General features: G+C 38.2%; 1 protein-coding gene across 1 annotated transcript; it reads right to left on the bottom strand.

Annotated features, from left to right (window-relative positions):
- Positions 1-844: 844 nt before the first annotated feature.
- On the bottom strand, positions 845-25852 carry fer1l4 (fer-1 like family member 4). The gene is made up of 49 exons (XM_015030140.1): positions 25656-25852; positions 24418-24473; positions 22665-22753; positions 22337-22436; positions 22165-22259; positions 20726-20770; positions 19504-19668; positions 19369-19429; positions 19099-19230; positions 18620-18682; positions 18448-18532; positions 18198-18366; positions 17737-17914; positions 17375-17561; positions 16390-16469; positions 15865-15990; positions 15706-15772; positions 15426-15529; positions 14811-14919; positions 14428-14635; positions 13792-13924; positions 13604-13704; positions 13444-13531; positions 13249-13365; positions 13007-13159; positions 12528-12729; positions 12312-12436; positions 12092-12226; positions 11619-11792; positions 10920-11030; positions 10670-10831; positions 10352-10526; positions 9527-9639; positions 9281-9397; positions 9013-9052; positions 8553-8653; positions 7683-7817; positions 7480-7599; positions 7243-7370; positions 6980-7150; positions 6603-6757; positions 5721-5902; positions 5536-5621; positions 5355-5453; positions 5157-5274; positions 4727-4850; positions 3204-3505; positions 2884-2984; positions 845-1345 (listed from the first exon to the last, which is right to left on the bottom strand). Exons 1-49 carry the CDS (start codon positions 25732-25734, stop codon positions 1165-1167), a joined length of 6147 nt encoding a protein of 2048 aa, XP_014885626.1. The 5' UTR covers positions 25735-25852; the 3' UTR covers positions 845-1164.
- Positions 25853-26432: the final 580 nt, after the last annotated feature.

Genomic DNA, 26432 nt, shown 5'->3' on the forward strand with positions numbered 1-26432 from the left:
GTTAAAAAAAAGCTTTCATAAACATGTATCATTTTCTATTGCACATCAAAATTATCTTTGTTTTGGTTTGTCACATCAAATTTGTGTAAAATATATCGATGATTATGATTGGAACATGAAAAAAGGTGGAAAAGTTCAAAGGGCAGCCCATTCACCACTTCATCAAATATGAAAAACCTTTTTGAAGATTCCTGTAAATATTCCAAAAACACAATGAAAAGATGACAAAACCAGGTTCATCAGTCTGAGTTGTCCTTGTCATGGAGTGAACTGGAGGTTGATATGCTGAAACATGCTGATATGGTGAATTGGTTACCCTTTGATGAAATAAAAACATAACATACTGGGCCCCACGTGAATGGGACACTGTCGTAATGAGTGACCTTTTAGTGAAAAATAAACAGTGAAGTGCCCACTCAGTGAAGATCATCAGATGTATTCTGTAATCACTGTAATGACAGTCAGTAGTGAACGGGAACTCATTCTTGATGAAGGTTAATTGTGAAAAAAAGTAACGTTAACTGTTTTGATGATGTTACATCCACGTTTTCCTCACAAAAACAGTTTTATAATCATTTGTGAAAGTGTTGGTTTTGGTCAGCATTAATTCATTTTCCATCAGTGTTTAAATATCCCCATGCAACTGAATAATGTGCAATTTCTTGATCATTGTACTTTAGTAAATAATCAATGCCTTCCTGTCACTTTGAGATAATAAATCATTTTACTAGCAGTTGTCTAATTTACACCTTCCAAGTCACTTACAGAGGTTGATGAATAAATATTTACTAATTTATTCAAAGAAACAAATTTAACATCTTTATTTTAAAAAAAAAGAAATCATTTCAATTGTAAATCAGTGCATTAAATTAAATATTTATTTCAAAATATAGCATATATCTCATATGTTTTTAAAAATATAGACAAGAACATCAGCATAACTAACTCGTGAGGAAATATGTCACATTTTACTTAAGAAAAACTTTATTTTCCTAAAACTTGAAGTAATTGCTAATTGGCTCTGGTGACAGATTATGCCGATACTGAACAAATTTCTGATGATCAATTTCTGTTGGTATTGTGGTTAAATATATCAGTCTGAGAATGAAACCTGAAACTGTTTGGAGTTTAGCACAACGCAACGGTGAGTCCCAGCAGGTTTCTTCATCCGTTGACGATGAGGGAACTGATTTCTCCTGGCAACGTGTAAACAATCAGGACGAGGAAGAGCGTCAGGATGATGAGGATGACCAAGGCTATTATGTACTTCTTGTAGTTTTTCCAGATTAGGAAGACAAAGGTCTTCATAGGATTGATGAACCAGTTGAAGCTGGTGGTAGGACGGCTGCAAAGACAAAAAAAAAAAAAAAGCTTTTGTCAGCAACCTCTAAAACAGTAAAATCTAACATTAATGCAAACATTAGCTTCTGTTGCAGCATTTATACGCGGGGGTTTTGTTCAGTTTACATGACGGGAAACAAATCTTCCAGGTTTCAGCTCAATCCCTAAGATGGTACAACTAGTGAAAAGAAAACATTTATTGACAGGCAAAGAAAAACTTCAACAGATAACAGATATACTTTCAAAAGAATAAAACTCACATGTAAGTTTATATGTTACCAAGAACATGATTACCAAGTTTTACCTGACTTATTGAGTCACAGGGAATAAAACTGTATGAAAACTGGGAATCTTGAACATCCAATTTCTAACTACAAAGCTTGAAACTGAACTGCTGAAGGAAGCCCTGTCAGCCAACACCAACCCTGATACAACGTTACTGTGAATCAGCAAGAGACAAAATGTTCTAACCTCAGACTTCACCACACAAGACTCTCAAGCCTTTGTACTTTTTTAAATCAGATTTGAAGACACACAAATTACACTTTTTCACTCTGAATAGCACCCTAACTTGGCTTCTCAAAACAATTAAGCATAAACCATTTAGGTGGTTAAAGTTTTATTTGTTAAAGACTTAAAATACATTGTTTCAAGGTTTGATCTAATTTTAGTAGGCCAGGAACTCAGATTTTCTTCATTTTGAAGCCTCAGTCTTTACAAGGCAGCCAAACTAAGCTAGACAGACTTCAGTGTCAGTTAGAAATACAAACTGATCACGTCGTCGACAATACCTGTGAGCACAGCAGGGCATTTGTCTGACGTATTCTATGTCAGAATATTTCTGAAGAGTTCTGGAGATCATTTATGAAGAAGAATGGAGAAATAAACTGCCTGATTTTATAGCTTAATATTTCTGAACACATGATTAAAATGTAAAAACAAAAAACAGAAAAAAATCAGTCTGTATGGAGTAGTCATGATAGATTTTTAGCTGTTGTCCTGTCTAGTTTTATACAGTACGTTGTTGTTGTTGTTGTTGTTGTTGTTGTTGTTGTTGTTGTCGTTGTTGTTGTTGTTGTTGTTGTAGCACCTAGTGATCATCTTTTAGAGGGTGCACTTCCATTGAATTGTGTTCAATAATTTCTGATAGGATTTAGAATGGAAGTTGTTTTTTCTTCTCATAAGAGTTTGCCTTTAGACCCTAAAATATTATTCATGTGTTAATTCAACATAAACAATTGCTTTTTTTAATAAATACTTTAGTCACAAAACCTTTTTAGGCAGTGCTGTCTTGATTTTAAGTATGTTTTTTGCATTATTAGACAGTCTTTACTTGTTGGAAGAGAAGGAAAAACAGCTCTTGATTCAAAAACCTGCAGCCCCTCTGGAAGTCTGAAAAATGGCTACTCATCCTCAAATATGAAAATAGTCAGGCAGCATTCTCATCTTTGTTAGTTTGTGCAATCCTGATCTCCCAATTTAAAGTCCATATTTACTGCAGTATTTATATTATTGACATGTTTGTGTGTGACTGCATGTTACTTTGGTTTTTCCAGAGGTTCTGGCTCTTTGCGTCCACGCCCCACAGGGTTCGCCTCCGCTTGCTCCAACGCCACCAGCTGAAGCTCCGCCTCCACCTTTCCCTTCACAGAGACAATTGGAGCGTTACAGATGTCCAACCTTAGCTATAAGTAGTTGCAGATGTATTGCATCAGTAACTGCAATAATAAGGTCAGTCTGCTGAAGATCTAGTAGTAAGAGATTCAACATCCCTTTTCTTTCAAAATACAATAACAGCTCTTCAGAGTTCATGTTCAAATTAATTTCAACAAGCATGATCAACGATCAATCATTTTTTGTACCATTAACAAGTAAGTATTGCCCAAACTGTCAGAGTACTGGATGTCTTCTTTGTTCATCTGGCTTCTTTTGTCCTTGGTCTTTTTCTTCTTGCGTCCCTTCTTTTTGGCGTCTATCTTCTCCTTCTCCTCCCTCTCAAAGTCCTCAGCCGTCTTCAAGCGGACCAGCGGCCACCAGCCCTTCATTTTTTTAGCTCGAAAGATGGAGAAGCGAGGACTGGCCTGGTCCATGGCCATTTCAATCGTACATTTGCTGGACGTCTTTGCCGGTCGCACCATGCTGCTGAGGGGAAGCTCTATGGACCCTGAAAGAGAATCAGAACATGGATGATGACATGTTTTATTGCAAATGTAGACATAATAGTATGCAGACATTTAGGACTCAATCAAGCCTGAACAAAACTCTAAGATACTGACAGATATAATTAGCAGACACAAATTATGGTGAAATTTTACTTTACTTTTACTAAATTCTTCTATTTAATATTTGGCCAAAATTGTTTAAACTCTCAAAGAATGCAGGGCATGATTGTTTTGTGAATAAAATCTGCATGGCTAAAAGTAACAGAGACCAACTAAATATAGAGACTCTAAATATAATGTAATATGTTTCAGTGAAGATAAAAATTGTAATGTATTGATTCTATGTGTAATTAATAATGTCACTAATTAACAACTTGAAGTAATAATCGATGTGTCTGTATTATAAGTGTAAGTCTTAGTTGCTAAAATCCAGAGAAACAAAATCCCTGAATCATAAAAATCACACAGCATTTTGGTAACATAACCTGAATTTAACCAGAATTTGAACTGTTTAAAAAGCTTTAATGTAGTCAGGCATAGACTTAACATCATGCTAAAATATGCATGTGGCACATTGGACATGCATGATGGGGATGTCTCTGCTTGAGCCACCTCTGTAACAACACTAGGAATGTAACATTCAGTCAAGAAATCTTTGAAATATGAAAGAATCTGTTGTGATCTGTGTTTCTTGTGTATTAAGGTTTTTTTTTTCTGTTCAGTTTCTGTCCTGAGTCTCTGTTGTTTCTGCGTCTTCCCTTCCCAGGTGTGTCTCATTCCCTGATTACCCTCCCTGCGTATTTAATTCCACCTGTTGTCTTTGTCTCTTGTCGGATCCTTGTCATGTGTCATCGTCGTCTGTAACCGGCCTGTTTCCCTGTGCCTTCGTGTGTTCGTTGTGCTCCCTGTTGTTCTGTCCCGTGGATTATTGTCATTCAATCATCATCTTCATCACAACCTGGGTCTCTGCGTCTCTCCTCACCACCAACCCATAGATCATGACAGAATCAAGCTATCGAGTGGAGAGTTGCCTTTCACTTGGAGCAGAATAAAGCTTCTGTCTTGCATCATTTTGCTCTGCTGTCTTTGTTTTTTATGAATGTCAAAGTGTGCTGCCTTCTGTTTTGCTATCACTTTCGAGGTATTTCCATAGTTTTGAACTTTCACCAGGTTAAATATGATTTTCTCAGATAGCAAAAAGTTTTTACCACTTTTAGTCTCACCTAGAAAGTCATTGGCTGAGATGCGATCATAGTCCCACACCTGAAGCGTCAGAACAGCCGGCTGGCGAAACTCCGACTCCTCCAGGGAAAAGATGGACTCCTTCTTTTTGTACACCACTTCTTTCTACAAGGGCAGAAAGGGATATTTTTTAGCTTAACATAATTTTTCGTTGCATTTAACATATTTTCAAACGCTTGTTTCTGTTGTTTCTCCAAGCACTTGAGTTATTTTAAACTATGAAGCAATTTTAAATTGTTTAGTTGAGTTTATTCATGTGTGACAAAACGTTTGTCAACATCTCCAGAATTCTCAATTAAGCAAAATGTACCTTGAATGCTCTGTTTTCTTGATTATTAAAGCCAGATAACATCAGGATACATTAAGTATCCCAGCTTTGTAGTAGAGACTTCAGGATTAACATGCATGTACCTCAGTGGGAAGATAATCAAACCTAAAAACAAATCTCCAGTTGAAGTTTCCTTCTCCAGTCAGGGAGTTAAAGTGGACATCAGTTTCCTGTTTATCTCCTTCCAGGCCTTTTATCCAGCTACAAAAATAATAAAAAGAAATGTGATGGTGGTTGGTCAGACTGCGCAAACACCTGTTTTGAAGTGTAAGTCTACAAACCCCTTAACATAGATGTCAGAAGACGGGTCGCCGGTGAAAGGGTTGACGTCATCCAGAAACACGTCGTCGGTGTTCCAGATGATCACACGCAGCTCATACCTGTCACAATCAAAACAACACACAAACGTGAGCTATTGTAGTTTTCTTTCTAGCCTGTTGATTTACTTTCAGTTGTACCTACAGTTCAGGTAGACGAGGTTTTATGTCAACAGCAGGCGGAGCTGGGATATCGGTGGGAAACATGTCCACCCACATATGAAGATAACCCTGCAATATGCAGCAGACATAAAAATGCTGTTGTGAGCAACCGTTTACACCATGTGCAGAGACTTGTTCTTAATTTTTGCTTTGTGCATGTTTCTGAACCTGAGGGAGTCCAGGATTGTCCTGGTTCTGCAGGGACCGGATCTCCACATGTTCCGGAACCAAAGGAACGGCTCCAGGGAGGAACTCCCTCATCTCCCCCCAGCGCTGCAGCACATTCAGGGATGCATGCTCCTCTATCTCTGCCTCCTCCTCTGAAGACCGCTCATTCTTCTTCAGCAGACCTGATAAAAATAACAACACTTCTATCAGAGCTGCTGCTGCTGCTGCTTTCAGTCTGATTAGAAATCCAGCATGTCATATTTTCAAAAGTCAGGCATTTGTCAGTGCGCTGAAAAGAAGCTTTCCTAAATTACTGAAAATAGAACTGGAGTTTCTGTAGATGTGAAGTAGATGTGCAAAAGTGTTAGAGATAAATACCAAATGACTCAAAGGTTTGATTCCATTGAGAGATCTCAGAATGCATTGACTCTGAGGTGGCTGCGCAAAAAGCACATCACATTTTTCAGATCTTTTTTGCATGAAAACTGCACACCATGTCTCTTTTTCCTCTCACTTTACAATCATGTGCTACTTACTGTTATAAGTGGGGTGAGTGTAAAATAACACGTTCATATAGTTTTTTGCAGTTTTACTTTTTTCTCATTTCTCAACTTTTAAATGTTTTTGCAATATTTTATTATATCCTTCCACCTTGATGCTTATTGTAACATCCTTAATTGTGTTTTCAGCATTCATATAAATTCATATCAGTAACATATAATTTGGCTTTCAGCACAATATCAAACTGCTCGCTCCCACAAATGTACTTTCTATATATATCATAGTGCTTCAGGATGTAAACTCTCTTACTTTCTAACTCCACCTGTTGAGATCTATTCTGTCTACTTATTTCTGTCTGTCCACCTTTATTCTCTGTCCCACCTTCAGGTACGGCATCTGGTGGTATTTTGAAGATCATGTTGAGGACTTTGACTTCAGATATTCTGTACTCTGGAGACGGGATGCCATTCTTCCTGCAGAGCTCAGCCAAGATTGTTGATGGTTTCTTTGCATCACGCCACTTATTGTAACCATCGCTTTGAAGGCAGAGAGAAAAGTACACATTGAATGAGTTATATACATTGCACACACGTATAGCTGTCAGGGTAAGATTTTATCTTAAGTTTTAGCACTTCTGTGTGGTTTTGGTGAAAATGCATGGTAGTTTTGTTTCTAAAAGAGCAGCTATATACAGCTGTATATGTCTTTGTGCTAATATGTTGTTGAGTCTTGGCACTAGCCTACAAAGTGATACTAACGTGTCATAGTGAAGAGCGAGACCGCATGAGGCCCGATGGCGGCTGTAGAACCGGTTCTCCAAATCAATCCGAGTCTCTCCAATAACATCATCTGCCCCAACCAGATCGTGGTCCATGACGGTTACAACCAACTCCGTCTCCAGGGGAAAAGACACTGTGAGTTCAAACACCCTAAAATACAGAGTTAGACATTCAGACAGGCTCTAAGGCAGGTGGGGGTCAGATGGGAGCAAGCTAACTGGGAAATGGAAAGAGAAACTGACTCTCCAAATATTGGGTTGAGCTGTTTGGGGATGTATCGATCTTTGGAGTCCAAGCATTGATCTCCCACCTTCACAACAATGTAAGGGTCAGCTTTACCGTTCGGGTCAGTGGGAGCCAAGCTGGTGGCCTGTAACACAAACCTGAATTAGATGTTGAGAAGATTCAAATAATTCAAATATGAGATTTGCTGCAGAGTTTGTACTGTACATGAGTGAGAGACAAAAACAGACCAGCACCTTGACGATGTAAACTCTGACCAAGACTTTGGCGGGTGAATTTTTAGGAATCCCATTGGTGATCTGACATGTGGTGTCATCTCTGTCTTCCACATCGATGGGATAAACCAGGAAGGAACCCTGTGGAGGAAAAGCAGGAACCAATAAAAAGCTATTCTATAGAAACACAGTCATATATAAATCCAGAGCTGCATTAGTGTCACCTTGTATTTTCCCATCAGCCTCTCCTCATCACCCTCCTCATTATCCTCAGTGATGGCTTGGCCTTTACACAGGGGGAAGATCTGAAGCCAGTCCTGAAAGTCACTGAACTCTGACTCCAGATCACCCTCATACAGCTGAACACAAACAAAGATGTTCCACTAAATAACTTGTTTTTGAATCATTCAGGAAGTATTCAGTCTAATTTATATTTTTTTTATTTCACTGCCACATAGTTCAATAAATTAGTGAATTAATAAAGAATCTCCCCTACGTTTTCCGATGAGCTTTGTGTCACTATTTTTTCAAGACTCCAGTTATCCCTGTTACTTGTGCATCTTTTTTTTTCTTCCACTCAACTTTCCATTAGTGGATTGAGCAGCTTTCAATTCAACAGCCTTAACATCGTGTTTAAAAGCAGTTCCAACACTTCCAAGTTTTGCCTGTTTTCTTGTGAGACTGATAGTTTACTTAAATTACTTTTTGATTTTTAACTTGGAAATAATAAAAACTATGACACTTATAAAAACTGAAAATGTAATTAATGGGATTTTCTCTGGTGGAAATCTCAAGGACAGCAATAGAAATAGAATCCATTTAAAATATGTTCTAAGACTGCATTAAATGCAGATGACTATTTATTATGAATCTGTAGCTGTATGATAAAACATCAATTAAACGCTTGAACAGAAACGTAATCTTTGGAGTGGTGAAAATCATTCAAAGCTCACTTTTATGTTGAGAAGCAGACTGATTCTCAACATCTTTTATCTGTTGATACTGTTCAGTACTGATCAGGTCAAAGAAATGATGGGCGCCTGTCTTTGACTGAACATTAAATAAAACTTGAAAGATTAAGGTCTATTGAACACCTTTAGTGTGGCAATCTTTTTGCGTTTAGGAGGCTCGATCTCATCCACATCTGCTTCTTCCTCCTCTTCTTCAATGTTTGCCATCGTCAGATTTACTCCATCTGTTCAAAGCAGAAAAGTTCTCTTTTAAAATACTTTAAAGATTTATTCTCCGAAATGTATCTTTTATCATCCTCTTTTCATCTAATCATATTACAATATCCCTATTAGATATTCATATTGACTCTAACTCACTGGCAGCAATCAAAACTTAACCAAAGAGACAAATGTGACTGAAATTTGTTTTTTGAGAAGAATAATGTTCAAACCTGGGTATATTCACAAAAAACATAAACAAGACTGTTTTATTAATAATTAACTGCATAATCCCATATCTGTTTTTTTTCTGTTTAAAGTTGGATCAAATAAGGATAAAATAAGAACTTGGCATGTTGTTCATCAGATCTAAGTTAATCTGTACCTGTCTCTGCTTCTTCCTCCATTTGTTCTCTCTCTGCAGCCTGCAAACAGGAACACATCATAATTTATTGAAATACATTTACTTTTTTCCCATTTTTTTCACAATTATGCAGCACTTTCTGTTGGCATTTTGCATAAAACTTGAACAAAATATGTTGAAATTTACAGTTGAAATGCAAGAAAATGTAAAAATGTTCAAGTGGCAGTAAGACCCTCACAGGACATGACATACTGAGAAAGACCAGCCGGGTAAATGATCTGTGTCTCACCAGTTTCTCCAGTTCCTCCAGTGATGCATAGTACTTGGACCACCAGTCCAGCTCCTCTTTCTCAGGAGCCTCTTCCTCCAGCTCCTCCGCCTTTCTCTTCAGCTTCTTCAGGGGAGCCTAAAGGCGTTTACATCAACCAGGAGAGTCAGCTGGCCAGACTTTCGTATTTTATTATGGGCAGCTGAAACATAATGTGTTGCTGTTGTGTCTCTCATAAGCAGAGCAGAGGGAGATTAATGTACTCACATTAACTATCTTCATGGGGTTAATGGGGATTTTTGATTGTTTGACTGGCAAACCGCTGAGCCTCATGTTCTTCACTGAAGTCAAAGGGTTTATCTTCTTTGAATTATGCCTCACTAGAGATAAGCACATACAACGCTTGTAAAAATGTTTTAAACTGAAAAATCTGAGCAGTTCAGAGCAGCATGCTGCAGAGGAACATTATTCCACATTAGAACAGCTTCAAATTCAGCTTTTTTGGAAAATATAGTAATTTATTTTGCAGTTGAATTTCATCTAGCTCAACCCCATACAATCCATGATAACCACATTCATCAACTACAATTATGTTCTCGTTCAACACATTGTAAAGCATCCTCCATTTAAACGTACGTGGGATTTGTCACTAATCCACCAGATGCAAAAGTGTTGGGGAAAAAAGCAGCAGTTATTTTAATTGTGGGTCTCAGAAGAGTTTCACAACTGGTGTTGTTCCACAGCAGCACCGACTTAGACCAATTTCAGTTTGTTTGTTTAAAGTAAAACAGAAAAAAATCTGATGTAACTGAAAGCAGAGCAGATAACTAGTACTGCATGCTGAAATGACAAAATAGAAGAAATATTATTTTTTTTTGTCTCCCAGTGGAGAAATCCATGTAACCAGCAGCAAAGTTGTAAGTAAGTGGAAGCACACAGATTCACACACAGTAAAACAGGACATCAAAAATAAGAAACAGGAGACTTTACAGGAAGGGCACAAACCTGAATTCTACAAAAAATATAGAAAATCTCCAAATATAAAAAAATTCTAACTTGTTTTGCAGAGCTTACCAGTTTTAATGCTGTTACCTTTCGGTTTTGGTTCTTTTTCTTGTTCCTCTTCCTCCCCTCCACATTCCCGTGGAGCGTAGTTCATGAGGTTCTGGACAACATGGGACCCAACCAGAGCAAGGTGACCGAATGCCCGGTGCTCCACCACAAACACCGTCAGAGGAGGGTGGAGGTAGGACTGCTCTGGAAGCTCCTGACAGGACCAAAGGCAGAAAACAGCTGGATGTTCAGCTTTGTTCTCTAAACAGAATGTCTGGTGCTGCAGCTACTGACATTCATCACAATTTATCTTAGATAAATCTAAACGCATTTGATGGCAAGGAAAAAGAAACAGACCACATCAATGTAGCGGACCACTTCCTTAAAGTTCGGGTTGGTCTTGTAGCTCTGGATCTCTTCAGATTCCAGCTGCTGTCCTGCACACTCCACTCTCACCTGTGGCCGCTCCACCTCAAACAGCTGCACCCTCTTCAGCTCCCGCAGACCCCAGAACAGCACCTGAACAAAAGTAATAAAGCAAAAAAACTGCAGAGAGTCTTCATCTTTAAACTTTTATAGAGAATGTGCGTGCTTTTACGAGCTCCACCTCGATTCTGAAGGTCTTCAGAACAGGTCGGACTCCCTCTGGAATGACGTAATGTTTCTGTTCATTGTCGTAGATCAGCTCCTGAGGATCCACACTGACGGGGAGGCGAGGCTTCAGGGGATTGGGTCAAAAGACAGCTTTAAATATAGCAATAATCTTATATGGTGTTTTTAATATTACAATTATATAATAAAATAATCAGGTTAATAGCATCTACCAATCACAGACTAATGACAAACTTACGTTGCGTTCACCAGAGTGAGGTTGCATCTTCTAAGGTGCCTTTTAAAGTATTTACAACTGTTGAGCTTTTCTCATTTTCTCAAATCTCAGTTTATTTTATTGGACTTTTGTGTGTTTGGCCAATACAAAAAGCAGTCTGTTTGGAGAATGTCTCCACATCTAGAAAGTCCAAGCTTTTCCCACTCTACTTTGAAAAATAGTTCAAATTTGGTGAGACTGAATGATTATATTTGTGAACATGAAGTCTGGTTAAAGATTCCCAATTAGATTTGGGTCCCAATTTGGTCCAAATGATGAAACTCAAGCATTTCCCCTTCCCTTTCACAATTATGCTCTACAACTTGTTGGTGTATCACATAAAAGTCTATTAGAGTACAATTATGCTTTTGGTTAATGTAACAAAATACGATGCAAATGTAGCAGTTACAGTGAGACTGATTGATTTACTAGGTTTACCTCTCCAAAAGCAGAGTAGTCAAGCTCAATGAGCTCAAAGGCAGCCAGCAGCTCTCCGGCAGGAACCCGCCCCCTGCTGACGTCATAGAACTGAAGTCTGGGCTTTTCATAAAACTGCTCCACAGTTTTAAACTCAGGCTCTGCATACGCTCGGCCCAGAGGCTTTGGACTACCCTGCATAAACACAGAGTTTCACGAACTGCTTGAAACCAAGTTTTAATCTGCTGAGTTGTCCACATATCAGATAACTTACTTTATTTCACTGACTTTCAAACAGATTCATCATTGATCTAGAGATTAAAATGAATAGGTACAACTTTTTCTTTTTATATTTATCGCCTAACCATTTCCAACGCGACTGATTTGGATTGTTTTCAACTGGATTATTGCAAAAAAGTCATTTGGACTCATGGTTGAACTGGAAGCAACTGTCTAACCTACAGAGCATCAGAAGAAAAGAGTTGTCGATTTACCATTGTGTCATGATCATAGATATTGATGATAATGAGAGGTGGGTCTTGCTGAAATTGCTCCTTCGTTCCTTCCAGCAGAACTTTGTCAAACAACAAACACTCACACCAGGAAGGAGAGAGGGTGTCTGACAACACCTGTACAAAGTCATACAGATACAGATCAGGTTATTCGGTGCCAGAGCATCCAAGACCTTTAAACCAGTAGAGTAGAGGGACATACCCTGGTGACCTGGCACTGCGTAGAGAAGACCACTCTTGCAAACGGATCTGACAGGCCGTCGTCATCTGCAGCCATAAGGCCACGGCCCTGGTAGAGGTGGCACCGCAGCTGGAAGTACCTGCTGTCTGTAGAGACAGAGATTTTCAAAGGTTCTCTAGAACAAGGCTTCTGATTAAACTATATGTCTCTTGCTTTATTGATGATCATTTGACTCACCCTGACACGACAGACTGACAGGAAACTTTCTCCTTCCCTCCACAGGAAGTTGCCTCTGGGTTTCCTCCTCCTCCACCTCCTCATAGATTGGCATGAACTCTTCTGGTAGGCTGTTGATTGCCTCTTTACTGTACTTGACAGGACCAAGCCACAGGTACACCTCCAGCTTTGCAAATGTTTCACTTGGGGAGCATCCTGGAGACTACAGCACAATGAGACAAATTACCTAATATTCACAATATCATCTGCTCACTACAGCAAGCAAATGATGAAAAAAAGATTCGGGATGCAAACCCCGTTTTAAACCTTAAGCATCACTAATGACGCAGTCTTAATACAAATGTTTTGTACTGTCTAGGAACCACATAACGTGCAGCTCAAAGCATTTACACCTGGGCCTCCTTACTGCTTTATTTGTATAACAATGACACCTATCAAAAGGGCAACTTTAAGATTATAGGTAAAAGCAGACGGATAACCTTCATGTAGAGAGTGGTGATGCGGCCACAGTCCCGCCCCTTCTGCTCCTCCACCAGTGAGAAAAGGATGGAGTGGGCAGGAATCCGGACGTAAGCCAGTCGTTTGCTTCCATTAAGTAACCAAAGAAAAGCATCTGGGATGGTGCTCTGGGGCTGCAGGTAAGAGATGTCAGCACTCAGTCAAAGAATGTCCAGATTTTGTGGTGATTTGCAGTTTGCACGACCTCTCTGTGTTGCCTAACCTCCACAGCCAGTTGTCGAAGCTTCCTTAAGATCTTCCAGCTTTCCATCAAATGCTCTTTGGTTTTGGTTCTGGTAATCCTTCGCCTGACTCTGACTGCCTGTCTGGCTAGTACAACCTACAAACAGTGAAACAGTCAGCTAGGAACCGACGATCACATTGTCAGCGGCAGAAACAAAGCTGAGAATAAACTCACCAAATTCTTTTTGATAAACTCCCTCCTGCATTTATCCAGGCTGTTGGGACGGGACTGTGACCTCCTGTCTGAGAAAGCACTGAACTGTCTGACAAAGGAAGACACCAATCAGATAATAAACCAAATACCTTTCTGATTAACCTTTCTGATTGAAACTCACTTGCAACACGTCACCAGCTCCAGTAACACCTCAGTCAAAATCTCCTTTGCTTTACTCTTCGGCCTCCGCAGATAACTTTCCACCTGATTGAGACCAATCTCCTAAAATACGGAAGAAGAGCCTTGGAGACACTGAACGATTCATTAAATGTCATGTTTGAGAACAAATTCAAAGCAATTGACTCCCACCAGCCTGTCGGCCATCTTGCTAAGCCAGTTGGCCTGATAGAGACGAAAGCTGTGATCTTCAAACTGACTCCAGACATACAGACAAGGCTTCACGTTTGTTGACGGGGCCTGAAGCTGAATACACTTAAATGACCTAAAAACAATGAAAGAGACACACAGAAGCTGATAAACACGAATGCATGTAGTTGTAGGATATAATCTGGTTTCTCTTTAACAATTACTACCAGTTTATTAATCCACCCACCCAGGTTAAATTATAATGTAACCTAGAGTAATTTTACTCTAATAATTTGTCTTCCTCATCTGAGCATCATACATATTTCATTCTTCAAAGGGTTTGTCTAATTCATCTTCATCCTTGATAAGCATGGGAATAAGGAAACTTCTCATCTAATTTAACAATACTAAAAATTTGACTTGCTAAAAAAAAAGAGTTTTTTAGAGTTGGTGCCGCTGATCATTGCTAATTGCAAATTTACATCACAAGTATGACAACAAACCTTTTGGAAAGAAACGTTTTCCAGTTTAGAGTGGAAGTAATTTATGAAGTTGGAAAACTTTTAGAGCATTTCCTGAATTGTGGGGATGAAGCGTGTTTAAAGAAACGACCTGCTGGATTGATTTTTGACAGTGTACCTGTCATAGTCAGTGGGCTGAGGTCTCATGGCAGAAGACACAGATCTGTTCTCAGGTTCAGGAGTCGTCATCTCCTCTCTGTCCAGCTCATCCTCCGACTCCAGCAAACCGTGCGTCTCCTCAGTCAGATCTTCTCTGCTCCTCCTCAGCTCCTCCCTGCTCTGGCTTTTCTTAGATCTCCCAACTCCCACTGCCTTGCCATAATTTCCTGCCAAACACAAAAAGATGAGAGGCCTCCGGGATTAGCTGTCAGAAAACAAAAGCTGACTTCAACCTGATGGCGTATAATTAATAAGAAATTGAGTTTGTGCCCCATAGACTGCGATAAATCCCAGCACATAAAGCATTAGTAACACAAAAAACATGTATTATATTATGTTTACCTATGGAGAGTTCAAAGGTTAGTGGTTTTGTTCCTACAGTCGGGTCTATCATTGTCACTTCAAACAAAGACGCAAACAGCAGAAACTCCTCCTTCTGTCCGAGATAACCCTGAAGTAAACACAAATACATTGTGAACAGTAACAGATTTCACTAAGGTTTTACATAACTTCCAGAATGCAATAAAAAATATAACGACGTCCCAACAGTTTAATTCTGAAAATATGAGTTAAAATATCACAGACAAAAGTGAATTTAAATTTCAGAGAATTAAAATTACTAAAACTCATTAACGCTTTTTGTGCAGATTTTTGGTTTGTCTTTTTTATTTTTAATTGTAGAGTAAAATAATTGGAGATTAAAATGAATGAATCAAAATTAAGATAGAGATGGAGGCAAGAAATGTAATATTGTGTTGAATAAATAGCTCATACATAAAGTTTACTAACATTTATTTAACTTTATTCAACATTGTTTATTTTCCCCTCCTTTATTTACCTGATTAACCCCTGAAAATAATGATGGCACTTCTACCTTTTTATTCTTAAAGTTTCTTAACATGATTGTAAAGTGGAACAACACCAACAAACTAAACCAAACTGAATGACCATGCTGACCTCAGGCAGAGGATGGATCTCCTCAACTTCCACAGCGACAGACTCTGGGACCTCAACTCCTGCTTCTTCAGCCTCATCGGCTAATCCACTCGGAGCTGAAGTTGCTTTGGCAGCGAAAAAAATCCAAAAAATGTTTTAAATATTTTTTTATTTTCTTCTTTTCAGCCAATCAAAAGTGATCATTGCAGTGTTGCAACTATCAAAGATGGCTGGCGACCCATTTTATACCAACATGTGAAATCTTTTGATGGGTAAAACCAAATTTGTTGTAAGATCTCACCTTCCTTTTTCTCTTTCTTGCTGCTCTTTTTCTTCTTTCGTCCAAACTTGCCACGTGCTCCTTTCACCTTCAAGAGCCCATACAATAAAAGTGTCACATATTCAAATCAAACAGTTGATAAAGCTGTTATTTGCAACCGGAGTATTTCATGAGTGATACCTTTACGGCTGCAACAGAGCCGGTATCTGTGGGGATGGCGGTCGGAGAGGAATAAACATCCATGGAGAGAGCCAGGAGGATTCGACCTCGATAGAAGATCCCTTCACCCAAACCCTCGTTTAAGGCCTGAAAGTAATTGTCTCTTTAATACTATTTATTCATACCTTGATTACATTTTATATATTTCCTGTTTCACTTGAAAAAGATGGCTGAAAAAACCCTCTCTCAACATAACTTGACCTTGTCAAAAAGTAACTTTGTTCAACAAGTAGCAGCTTCTCTTGTTTTTCAGTAAGTAAGTAAATAAATTTTGTGTTATAATGACAGTCTTATGAAAAATCAGCTAAAGTTTGATGAGTCTGACATATTCTTACCCTTCATTCTGTGTTTGGTCAAGTTAAATTAATATGCTTATGTCTATAGTCTTCATGTAAATATAACAGGAATTGGTACCTTTAATTTAAATATGCATCATAAACCCTTCATTATTGCTGTAAATACCTAGTTCATCTGAATGTATTTTACCTGGTGGACGTCTCCCAGGGTGGAGTTCTGTGGAGAACCATAAAGATTAACCCAACTTGGACCAAAGGTTGGGTTAAATCCTGCAAGGAAAAACGGGGGGAAAAAAATCAGGAGTATTAAAAATTAAAAGTAATTATTAAAATTACATTTTCAGTGTAACAATTTTATTTATTTTCTAATAAAATATTTTTCTGGCCTGTTAAGAGATGGTTTTCAAGGAAACATGCTAATAAAATATTACATATACACATATAGTTTGAAAAGGTCACTTTTATAACCGATGGCGTTATGATGTTTATGATGGCGTTCCACTGTCGGGCATGGTGAAGTGGGAGAGATCCTCAAAACTTTTGGGTTGGCACAAAACCCAAAACTCTGGGGGCTTAGTAAGGCAGTGGCAGCATATCTGTGTCCTGCAGGATTTGTGATGGAGTCTGGTAGCAGCAGAGGTAGCATAACATGTGAATCAGTATTACCAAAATTTAAACCAGGACCTCATCTGTTTCCCCTGAAGGCTGGTTGCTGAGAAACTGAGAGAAGTTTTAAGTTTTCAAAATGCAATTAAAATGGGAAAAAAAAAAAAAATGTTTTTGTCGCTGCCAAACAGATGTTCAGCCATCATATTTAGCAATGTCTTGTGGAGGAAGAGGAGTAGGAGTAAAAAGAAGAGAAATGGTGAGCAGTGACTCAGGGTTTGTAAAATGACTTACTTACATCACAATGTACAAAAATGATTTGTCAGAGCCTTGGTGTGATCAGTAAAAAAAATACAAGTTTATCATTTTTTGGGCATGATTTCAAGGTATTCTAACAAAGTCCTGGATCAGGTTCAAATAAAATCTAATAAAAAACACTAATGGCAGTAAGATTTTCCATTGTTTCGATATAAAATACCAATACACAATTCTTTTGGCAATTTTAATCTTATTTTGGTTTTCTCCAGTTAAAGTATAGAAATGTTTAATGCACTATTTCAGTTTCATACCATTCCTGGTGCGATCAGATATCTGTTGCAGGTCCAGAAAGTGGGTAGCTAAAGCTATGTCTCCCATCTTGGCATCATCAAGAAGCTGGATTCTGATTCGCTGTGCCAATGGAGGAAACTGCTCAATAAAGGAGATTTCTTCATTCCATACGGGGTAGCTGGTGGCACTGGCGACTGATGTTTCCCCCTAAAAACAAAAAGCATTACGATAAAAAATGTCAAATTTACCAAATGAAATTACCCCTTTACCACTAAAAGCTTAAATGTATGTGCTATAATGTGCTATAACATCAACAGCATACAAGCAAAAACAATGTCAATTAAATATTTCATACCAAGAATATTTGTATTTGTTCATCTACCTGCTGTCCAGCGAAGGTCACCTGTACGTAGGGGTCAATAAAAACCGCCCGATCAGTGATGGACATCTTTGCCATCAGCCCTGCTTCCATGGTTGGGAGACCCTCAGCTCTGTAGATCCGAACACGAAACCGAGCCCATGGACGCTCAGACGGCATACCACGAGGAAGTAACAGATTTCTTTAAAAAAAAGCATTAAAAATGTTAAATTCACCTCGGTGGAAGGTTCTTTTAGGCAAGAATATGGTTTAAACAAGACATTCAAGAATTACTCCCAAATTTCCCATAAAAGGGTAACAGCATGAAGTTTGAGGTCAATTATCTAACCAAGACAATAATCTCAGTTGTATTTACATTGAGACTTGGCAAATTTATTTTCAACCATAAAGTAAAATCTGAAACAAAACATCTCCTTGGTATTTTTAATCTGTTTAAAATCATGGCAATACTTAATTTCACTGACTTTTCTATATCCTCGCTGCTTCCAGACGAGGAGCCCTTTGACAGACTGGGCATCCGAAGAGCATCTCCCTTCATCAGCACGCTAAGGCTGGCCCGGACAAAGCCCTTCACTCCTGACCTGGTGTCGGTTGGGTCAGTGAGAGGAGCCCACTTCTGATAGAAACGGTGGTCTGGAGCAGCAAACAGATGATGAGTCAGGGGTTTAGATAGGGTCAGAGTTCTTTGTTGTGAGCTGCAAGCCGTACTGGTACCTGGCTGACTGTACACGGTGGAGATGTCAATCTTAAAGGTCCCAATGTGGGTCATCAGGAAGGCCAAGGTCCGTCTGTGGAACACCTGAGACGAGATAAGGTTACAAGTGATCATGATGACTCCTTTATCTCTGAAAAGCAGAATAAATAAATAAGCAAATGTTTCAGGAACCTTTATTTCTATGACTTCGTCAAAGAAGATTTGAGGAGCCTCCTGAAACTCAAACTGGAAATTCTAGAAAAAGTGAAAAGAGGAAAAGAAGAAACAACTTCAGTTTACTCTACTTTTGCTTGATATGTAATCCATGACATGTGGAAAGACGCCTAATTTCCACAGTTAAGTATGGTGGAGGATCTATGATGCAGTGGGCCTCCATCTCTTCCAAGGGCTCATTAAGAGCATTACGTCACAAACTCTTTAGAAAGTTCATGCAAAGTTTAAATAAAAATCTGACAGGCTCTACTCTGATCTTTCTTTCATGAAAATGATCCAAAAGCTGTGGTCAGATCAACGTAGAAATAAATGCAAACTCAACTTTTATTTTCTTTCAAAACATACATTCATCTAAGTTCCCTGATTTAGATTTAGATTTCTACATTAGACTCTGATTTGGTTCACAGTTTTCTCCTGAATTCCCAACTCTGGCGTACCTCGTTGTAGAATGGGCAGTTAGTAGATTTCTGTGTTGCTGTGTGTTTTTTCTGACTTCCAACGCTGATAAAAACTGCAGGGCTGATGTTCACGCCGACAAGCTTCTGAGCCTCCAGGATGTTCACGTTCACCTGCATCCGTACACAGTCAAACACACCTTTATGGAGCTTAACTCAATAAACTTCAGAAGAGCGTCAGAAAGATTTAACAGGAGTGTTTACTGGATTTACCTTTAGCTGGCAGGATAATAAATTCTAACTTGAACTCACCTGAAAGCTCTGGACTCTGGGCATCGCTGCAACAGCAGTTCTAGACAGGGGTCTGCAACGACTGCACAGACACACCCAGCAGATCAGTGATTCTGCACGCTGATGGGTAAGAGAGAGAACGTCACACCGACTTACCTCCTGAGAGGAGTTAAAGTGATGCCACTGGTCTCCATCTCCACAAGGTCATCATCATAATCATAATCCTCATCATCTTCGTCTTCATCGCCTGTCCGGATCAGGCTCTGTCCAAGACGACGAGCATCTCTCTCCAGTTGATCGCTGCGAGACGCCATGGATCCTCTAATAACAAGAAAAGACAAGGTTCTGCATTTGTTCTTGTTTCAGGAGGAAAGTTTTTTTTTTTTTTTTTTTTAAAGAGTCACTGTAGGCAATCATATTCTATCTGGATTAGAAAATGCATTATAAAAATGATGAAGGTCAGGTTATGTAAATAGTTTATAAATGTTTTAAAAGCTGCAATAAGTAAGACAGAGCAGAGTGGAGATTATTTACTAAAACGGAAGAAAATAGAGGTTTGTACTCAAATAAATAAAGAAAAGCAATCATTTTGATTCATTAGCAGTTACACATTGCCCCTTGCAGAAGTATTTACATGTTTTGTACATTTTCACATTTTGTCAAGTTACAATCAGAACCTCCAGTTTGTTGTAATGGGATTTTATGTGCTAGACCAACACAAAGTAGCACTATGTGTTAAGTGGAAAGAAAAGAAACAAGGTTTTTTATTTTTGTCCAAACAAAAACAACAGAAAAGGTGTTGCATTGATTTGGCTCATTTATGACACACAAACATGCTTTGATATAAGCCAGGCATGGCTAGCCTCGGTCTTCAAGAGCAAGTGTCCTGCATGATTTAGATGTTTTATTTGTAGGAAACACCTTAATAAAATGAATGTTTCTCTACAAGCCTTCTGCAGAGCCTGATGCACATAGAACATGGAGGACACTGCATCTTAAAGGACAGAGTTGGTGATGTTTATTCATGAATGTTCTGCAATAAAGCTCTGAGGCCTTCAAAGAACAGCCTCATTTATACTGAGATGAAATTACAAACAAGTGGACTCTGGGGGTAGTTGGTGGCACTGCAATTTATTTGGGGGCAAAAGAATAAAACTGAGCTGAACACAAATCCAGAAAATGCTTTTGTTATTTTTATTAGTTGTTATGTCACAAAACATGAAAATACTTAAGGGGTATGAATGCTTTTGCATGATGCTGTGGTTGAAGTAAAATACTCCAGGTTCTGACTGTCTCTTTGCTGATATTCATCAAAATGAATCTTAACCTGTAACATCTGCAAAGGCAGAAACAAATGAATGCTATAGCAAAGTCTCACCTCTCAATGTCATCAAATCCATCATTCCTGATGACCAGAACTGATCTGTAAATGGATAAAAAAAGGTTATAAAAGAAAGTAATAACTACTATCTCTCTGCCTTGCAGTTGATCTGTGTATAAATTAGCTTAACAATCTTTTACAGACAGCCAAGAAGGCAAGCTTCCTCTTCCAGTATTTTGTGCAAAGCAAAGTATCAAACATGGTGCAGAAGGTGGGATTCCAGTTATCTATTATTTAGATAATATAAAAGTGTGCAACAGCAATTTCCACACCCTCTAGACTGTAAGAGGAAGCCAGAGAGAAAATTTCTGCATTTCTGTGAAAAATGGATGGTATATCACATCCTGCAAAAAGACTGAACATGCATTATAAAAGACTGTCTGCTTAATTTTGTTTCTATGGGTTTACAACATATGGGTACATGTTTGGTGTGTTTTTATGCTACGTTAGTTTTCAAAATTGTAATATATAATTTTTACAAAAGGTCAGCTTTGGTTTTATTTCTTCACTGAACAAAATGTAAGCTGCAGTAAGAGGACTACATTTTATAAAAGTTTGTTTATTAAATAATTTTTAAAAGCTACCAATCACTCGGTTTTAGGGTTAAAAGCTCCAGTTATAGTTAAATTGTTTGGAAAATGACATATATACATTACACAAAGCTGATAGAACTATAACACATCAATCAACCCAATTCCTATGCAAATTAAGTTTTTAAAAACATAAAAAAGGCTAATTGTTCCAAGAGGAAAATTATGGATTGGTTCACATATATATTTTTTTTATTTCTACCAAGAGTCAAACATTTTTAAGTTAAAGATATTTAATATCATTTACATTGTTTTTGTCTGTTCTTGAATTTTCTGAGAGTAGGAGCAGGATATGTAGCATTCTGAGATCTTTAAGCATACGCAGTATTTGAAAACAGATAACACACCCAAGCTGAGACTTTTATGCTATAGCTTTCTCCCTTCGACTAGTCTTTAAATTTTGCTTCACTTAATCTTTGCATTCCAGGTCTGCTCAAACTTTAAATTTATTTGTATTGCTTAATAAATATGCTTACTTATTTAAGTCTGTCTTCCAGAGTCTTAATTTATGCATCTCACAGAGGCAAATTATAGACAACATCCCAAAATATACTTCACCTACTTCATGCTGTCAGATAGATTTTATTTTAGTAACTTCTTTTTTCTACAGATCTGGGTGTAGTTAGGTCCTGATGGTTGATCAAGGAGTACAGAGTGCCTGATTGGTTAAGATAGCTCTTTCCTAAATAAAAATCATCACCTAAAAACTGCTTTTGAATTTGTTCAGGTTATCTATGTCTGAGAGAAACATGTAAATGAGTCAAAAACAATAAGCAAGAAAGCAAGTGTTTTTCTCAAACTGTACTTTATATTGTGTATATGTGAAAAACGTAGATATGTTTTTACTCATCACTGTCTTCAACTTCCAAAAAGTCCAGTCCCTCCCATTGTCCTGCTACTCCCTCCAGTGGGTGGAACCGAATGTCCAGCTCTATAATAATCTACAGAGACAGAGAGGTAACCAATATGGCTGCTACTGAACTCAACACATTTACAGATGATGTTAATGTGGCCTTACATCAGTCAGGCTGTAGTTTTCATCAGTCAGAGGTTCTCGAAGCAGCAACCTTCCGGAGGTAACTACATGCTGCAGACTAATAACAAGCTGACCGAGCAGTCTACAAAAACACAGACAGTTATTATTATCTAATAAAACACTGTGTCTAAATACATATAATGTAACATCAGGTTGTTTCACTGTTTGCAGTTTATCTGATTAGAGGTTGAAACTGTGCTTTTGAATGAGATTCAAGTGGAAGTGGTAATTTCTGGTCAGTTTCAGGTTAGTAGATGGTTGGATGCTAAGAGTTTGGATTCATGTGCATACATGTGTTTGTGTGTGTTACCTGTTGGAAAAGAATTTGCTGCAGTTGTAAACGCTGATAGACAAAAGTTCTTCTGTGATCTCTTTACCATAATGGGGCCAACGGAAATGCTGCATGCAAAGAATTACACAAAGATCAAAGCTGAAGCACCTTTTATTTCACTTCTAGATTTTTTGAAAACATTACATGTGTTAATGTGCAACTGTTGAGGACCTTTTCTAATGTTGCCCTAGTTTTTACTGGAACTATATAATGAAGGATGAGTGTATACATTAAAAATGAAACATCAGAAGAACGAGTGAAAATCCAAAATTGATTTAATCACAAACACTTTAAATTTTGCAAGATCTTAAGCCAGCAATCCTGATTAGAGCTGTTTTACAGTTTGGTTTCATTGGACCAAAACATAGCAAGTTGCCATTTCAGCATACTTTGTTCCTGACAGACTCTGAGGGACTTCCATAATCAGTTTGCTTCTTGTCTTTCCGTAAAATTCAGTTTAAAAAAAAAATCTGTTTGTAGTACAGAAAATCATCCAACCTGAACAAGTAGGAAAAGACAGTTTCCATCTTTACTTTGGACATTTTCCAGAACAATCATTAACTACCGTGTCTTAGAGGAAGACATGCACACAAACATTCACCTGGTAACACCTAAAGAACAAACACCTGACTGACTCAACAGTAAAGAAATATAGCGTAGGTTCTCCGAAACCCTGTGCCTGCTCACGTCACACAGAGATGAACTGCATGTTCACATCAACTAACACCAGGCGACAGACTGGAAGGTGCAGCTTCACCAGTTCAACAAATATTGCCTCTGGTCATAAAGTTAAAACATTTGTTTTCAAGAAACCAGACAATCAGGCTTGTGACCTTCTCTGAACAATATGATAAATGATAACATTCTTAAAAAGTGCACATTTAATGCATCAAACATCTTAAAGCATTTTTGTATAAAATGTTAAACTTAACCATCATTGTCACTGCTGATGTCCATGTTTTGTTTTAAAAAAAGAGGGAAAGAGGAATATCATGTATTTTCCAAGCACATAGTGTTATTTTATAGCTCAATCAACTTTTAATGAAAATGTTATGTATATCAAACAAAACTTTGATTTGACTTCACAAATTGACGCATTGAAATTAGCCTCCGTCTCTTTAAGAAGCTCCTGCTCTTCCTGACACTCCACCTTCAAGCATCACAACAGTGCTTCTCCATTATGCCATTTACAACCATTCTTAGAAGCATTGGTCTGAGAAGTAGGTGTATGGTGAAGTTGGCAGACTGTCCAGGTGTTTGCTAATTGCTGCTGCCGCTAGTCTGGAGGAGCTGACTGGGGAAGGAGTTGGACAGGACTGCTCTGGGAGTCAGAAGTTCAGCTTCGTAGAAATAGGCATGTAGGCAGCCCTCATTTGAATTTTTGGGACATTTTGGGCCATGAATCATTAATGTACTGAAAGGGAATTCATGATTCATTTGATTTGACTGATAAAATAATACTTAAGTTCACAAATGTTATCTTGAAAGTTTTATTTATGCGTCCCTCTAGTATCCATCGGTCACATAAAAAGTTATGCCAGGCCAGATTTGGCCCCCAGGCATTGAGTTTGTTAGAGGCTGCAAAAGGACTTGTCATTAGTGTGGAAGGTGAAAATGACTCTGGACATTCAGCCACACCTGTTTATTCTCTGTAATCAGCCTGCATGTTTAGCTGCCTCAGTTCATCTTCAAATAAGTTTCCAGTTTCTGCAAAATTCATAAGGTTACTGACCTCGTTGAAGATGGCAACATTCTCACACTGTGGGGCTCTGGTTTTATGAGTGAAACCTGGAGGATAGATAGATTAAACAGGTTACAATGGCAACACCAGTATTTATCCTATCCGGTTATTATCTGGTTATTAGGTGGAAGCGGAATAGGAAGAACAGATGGAAAGCAATAGACTGTTATGGATAAATGAAATAAAACCTTTTACATCATAGAGGACTGACAATCTAAATAACACAATTATTATTCTATTTTTAAATGAAGGTTAGAAAATCTGTTTCATTTTACTGGATTGGGCTCATAAACTATGGGTTTTCAACTCCAGTTCTAAAGAAATGGATGTCCTGCAACTTTTAGATTTCTCTCTGCTTTAACACAATTGAGTCAAGTAGTGAGGTCACTGGCAGGACCTGGGAGATCTTGACCGCATACTCAGGAAGTAATTCAGTCATTTAATTCAGGTGTGTTGGACCTGAGACACATCTAAAGGCTGCAGCCCTGCAGAACTGGAGTTGAAGACTCCTGCTCTAAACTGTGAAACTGTGTTTCAGGGTTGTTTTCCAAAGTTCTGTCTCTTTCCAACTAGATTTATAGTTCATTTTCTTGTTCTTTCTCTTAATTTAGATAAATATTTGATGCTATTAAAGCCTTGAAGCTACTAGTGTTGCAGATATACCGTCTACTAACCTCTTGAGGGCAATGAACCAACAAACTGTTTTAATGGTTTGGAAAAAAATATATATGGTTGAGGCAGTTGTTCCTGGAATAAAATAACTTCTTATGACAAAAAAAGAAAACAACCATACATGATCACATCATAGCTCTTGCAACTGGGAACTTAATTATGTGTGTATTATGTGGAAATGTAATAATACTATGATGAACCTTCCTCATGAGCCTTAAAAAGCCCACAGTCTGAAACTTTATCTTTTAATCCTGAGAAGTGAAAATGACTGCGGTCAGATTTAAGACACATTTGTTCTGTGTAAAATTTTTACTTAGATCCTCATACTTCCTTCACTTTCAGCCTTAATTGCATTCATTCAAATGTCAAAATTAAAGCAATGACCATAAACAACTATCTAGTAGGGTGTAAAAAATGTTAAATGAACTTCAATCTGTCTACCACATCAAAACAGCCTTAAACTAGATATTCACAGATGAAACTTCCAGGAAATATTTGTTAGGAGTCCCTCTCATGCTCTGTCTTCACAGAGAGAGGAGCATATTTGTACAAATTACCTCTGAAGGAGAGTTCAACCTTTCTGTCTGAACGTCCCGGCAGGTTGAAGATCCTCTTTAGATCCACACTGATGGACATGATGGCCTTCACCTCTGTGCTCTCCTGTTGGTTTTTCTAGGATTACGTCTACATGTTTTAAGGTCTCCTCTCTTCAGTGTTGGTAGAAACAACCCGAGTCTGCTCTGAGTGTGTGTGAGACTGTGGCTCTACATGTAGGCTCACTAAAGTGTGTCTTTGGGCAGGTCTTTCTAATGTTTGATAAAGCAAATAGTGGCTCAACTAGTTTCCTCCTCAGAAAACACACACATACAGAGGCTGAGCGTTACAAAACGTAACATTTAAACCGGTACTTGACTTGAATTAGTAAGGTTAGCAACAGGGTCATGAATCAACTGACATAATCTGCATTTCTGCATCTTTAAGCTTTGTACAATATTACAGTATTAGTGTGGTGCTGTATTTTACACTAGAGAACTAAGAGCTTCAAAAGTCTCTGAAATCAGACTCTGTATACTTGACAGCAAAGCTGTTGGACATTGGTCTTCCTGCCACTTCCTGCTGCTGGATCAGACTTTCATTCTGGCCAGCTTCACAGTGTCACAGTGGGTTCTCTAAAATGTAGAGTATATAACATATAGGCCTATTTTATGGAACATTCATAGCCCTCGTTAATGGAAAACAAAAAGTATGCTTTTGCATTTCATCTGTTCTACCTGTCATGGAGAACTTTGCACATTTTAGTGTCATGTTTTTCAAAACCTCTACTGAATTTTTGT

This window comes from Poecilia latipinna, unplaced genomic scaffold, assembly GCF_001443285.1.
Source record: "Poecilia latipinna isolate Pla-1442-1.1 unplaced genomic scaffold, P_latipinna-1.0 Scaffold174, whole genome shotgun sequence".
Taxonomy (NCBI): domain Eukaryota; kingdom Metazoa; phylum Chordata; class Actinopteri; order Cyprinodontiformes; family Poeciliidae; genus Poecilia; species Poecilia latipinna.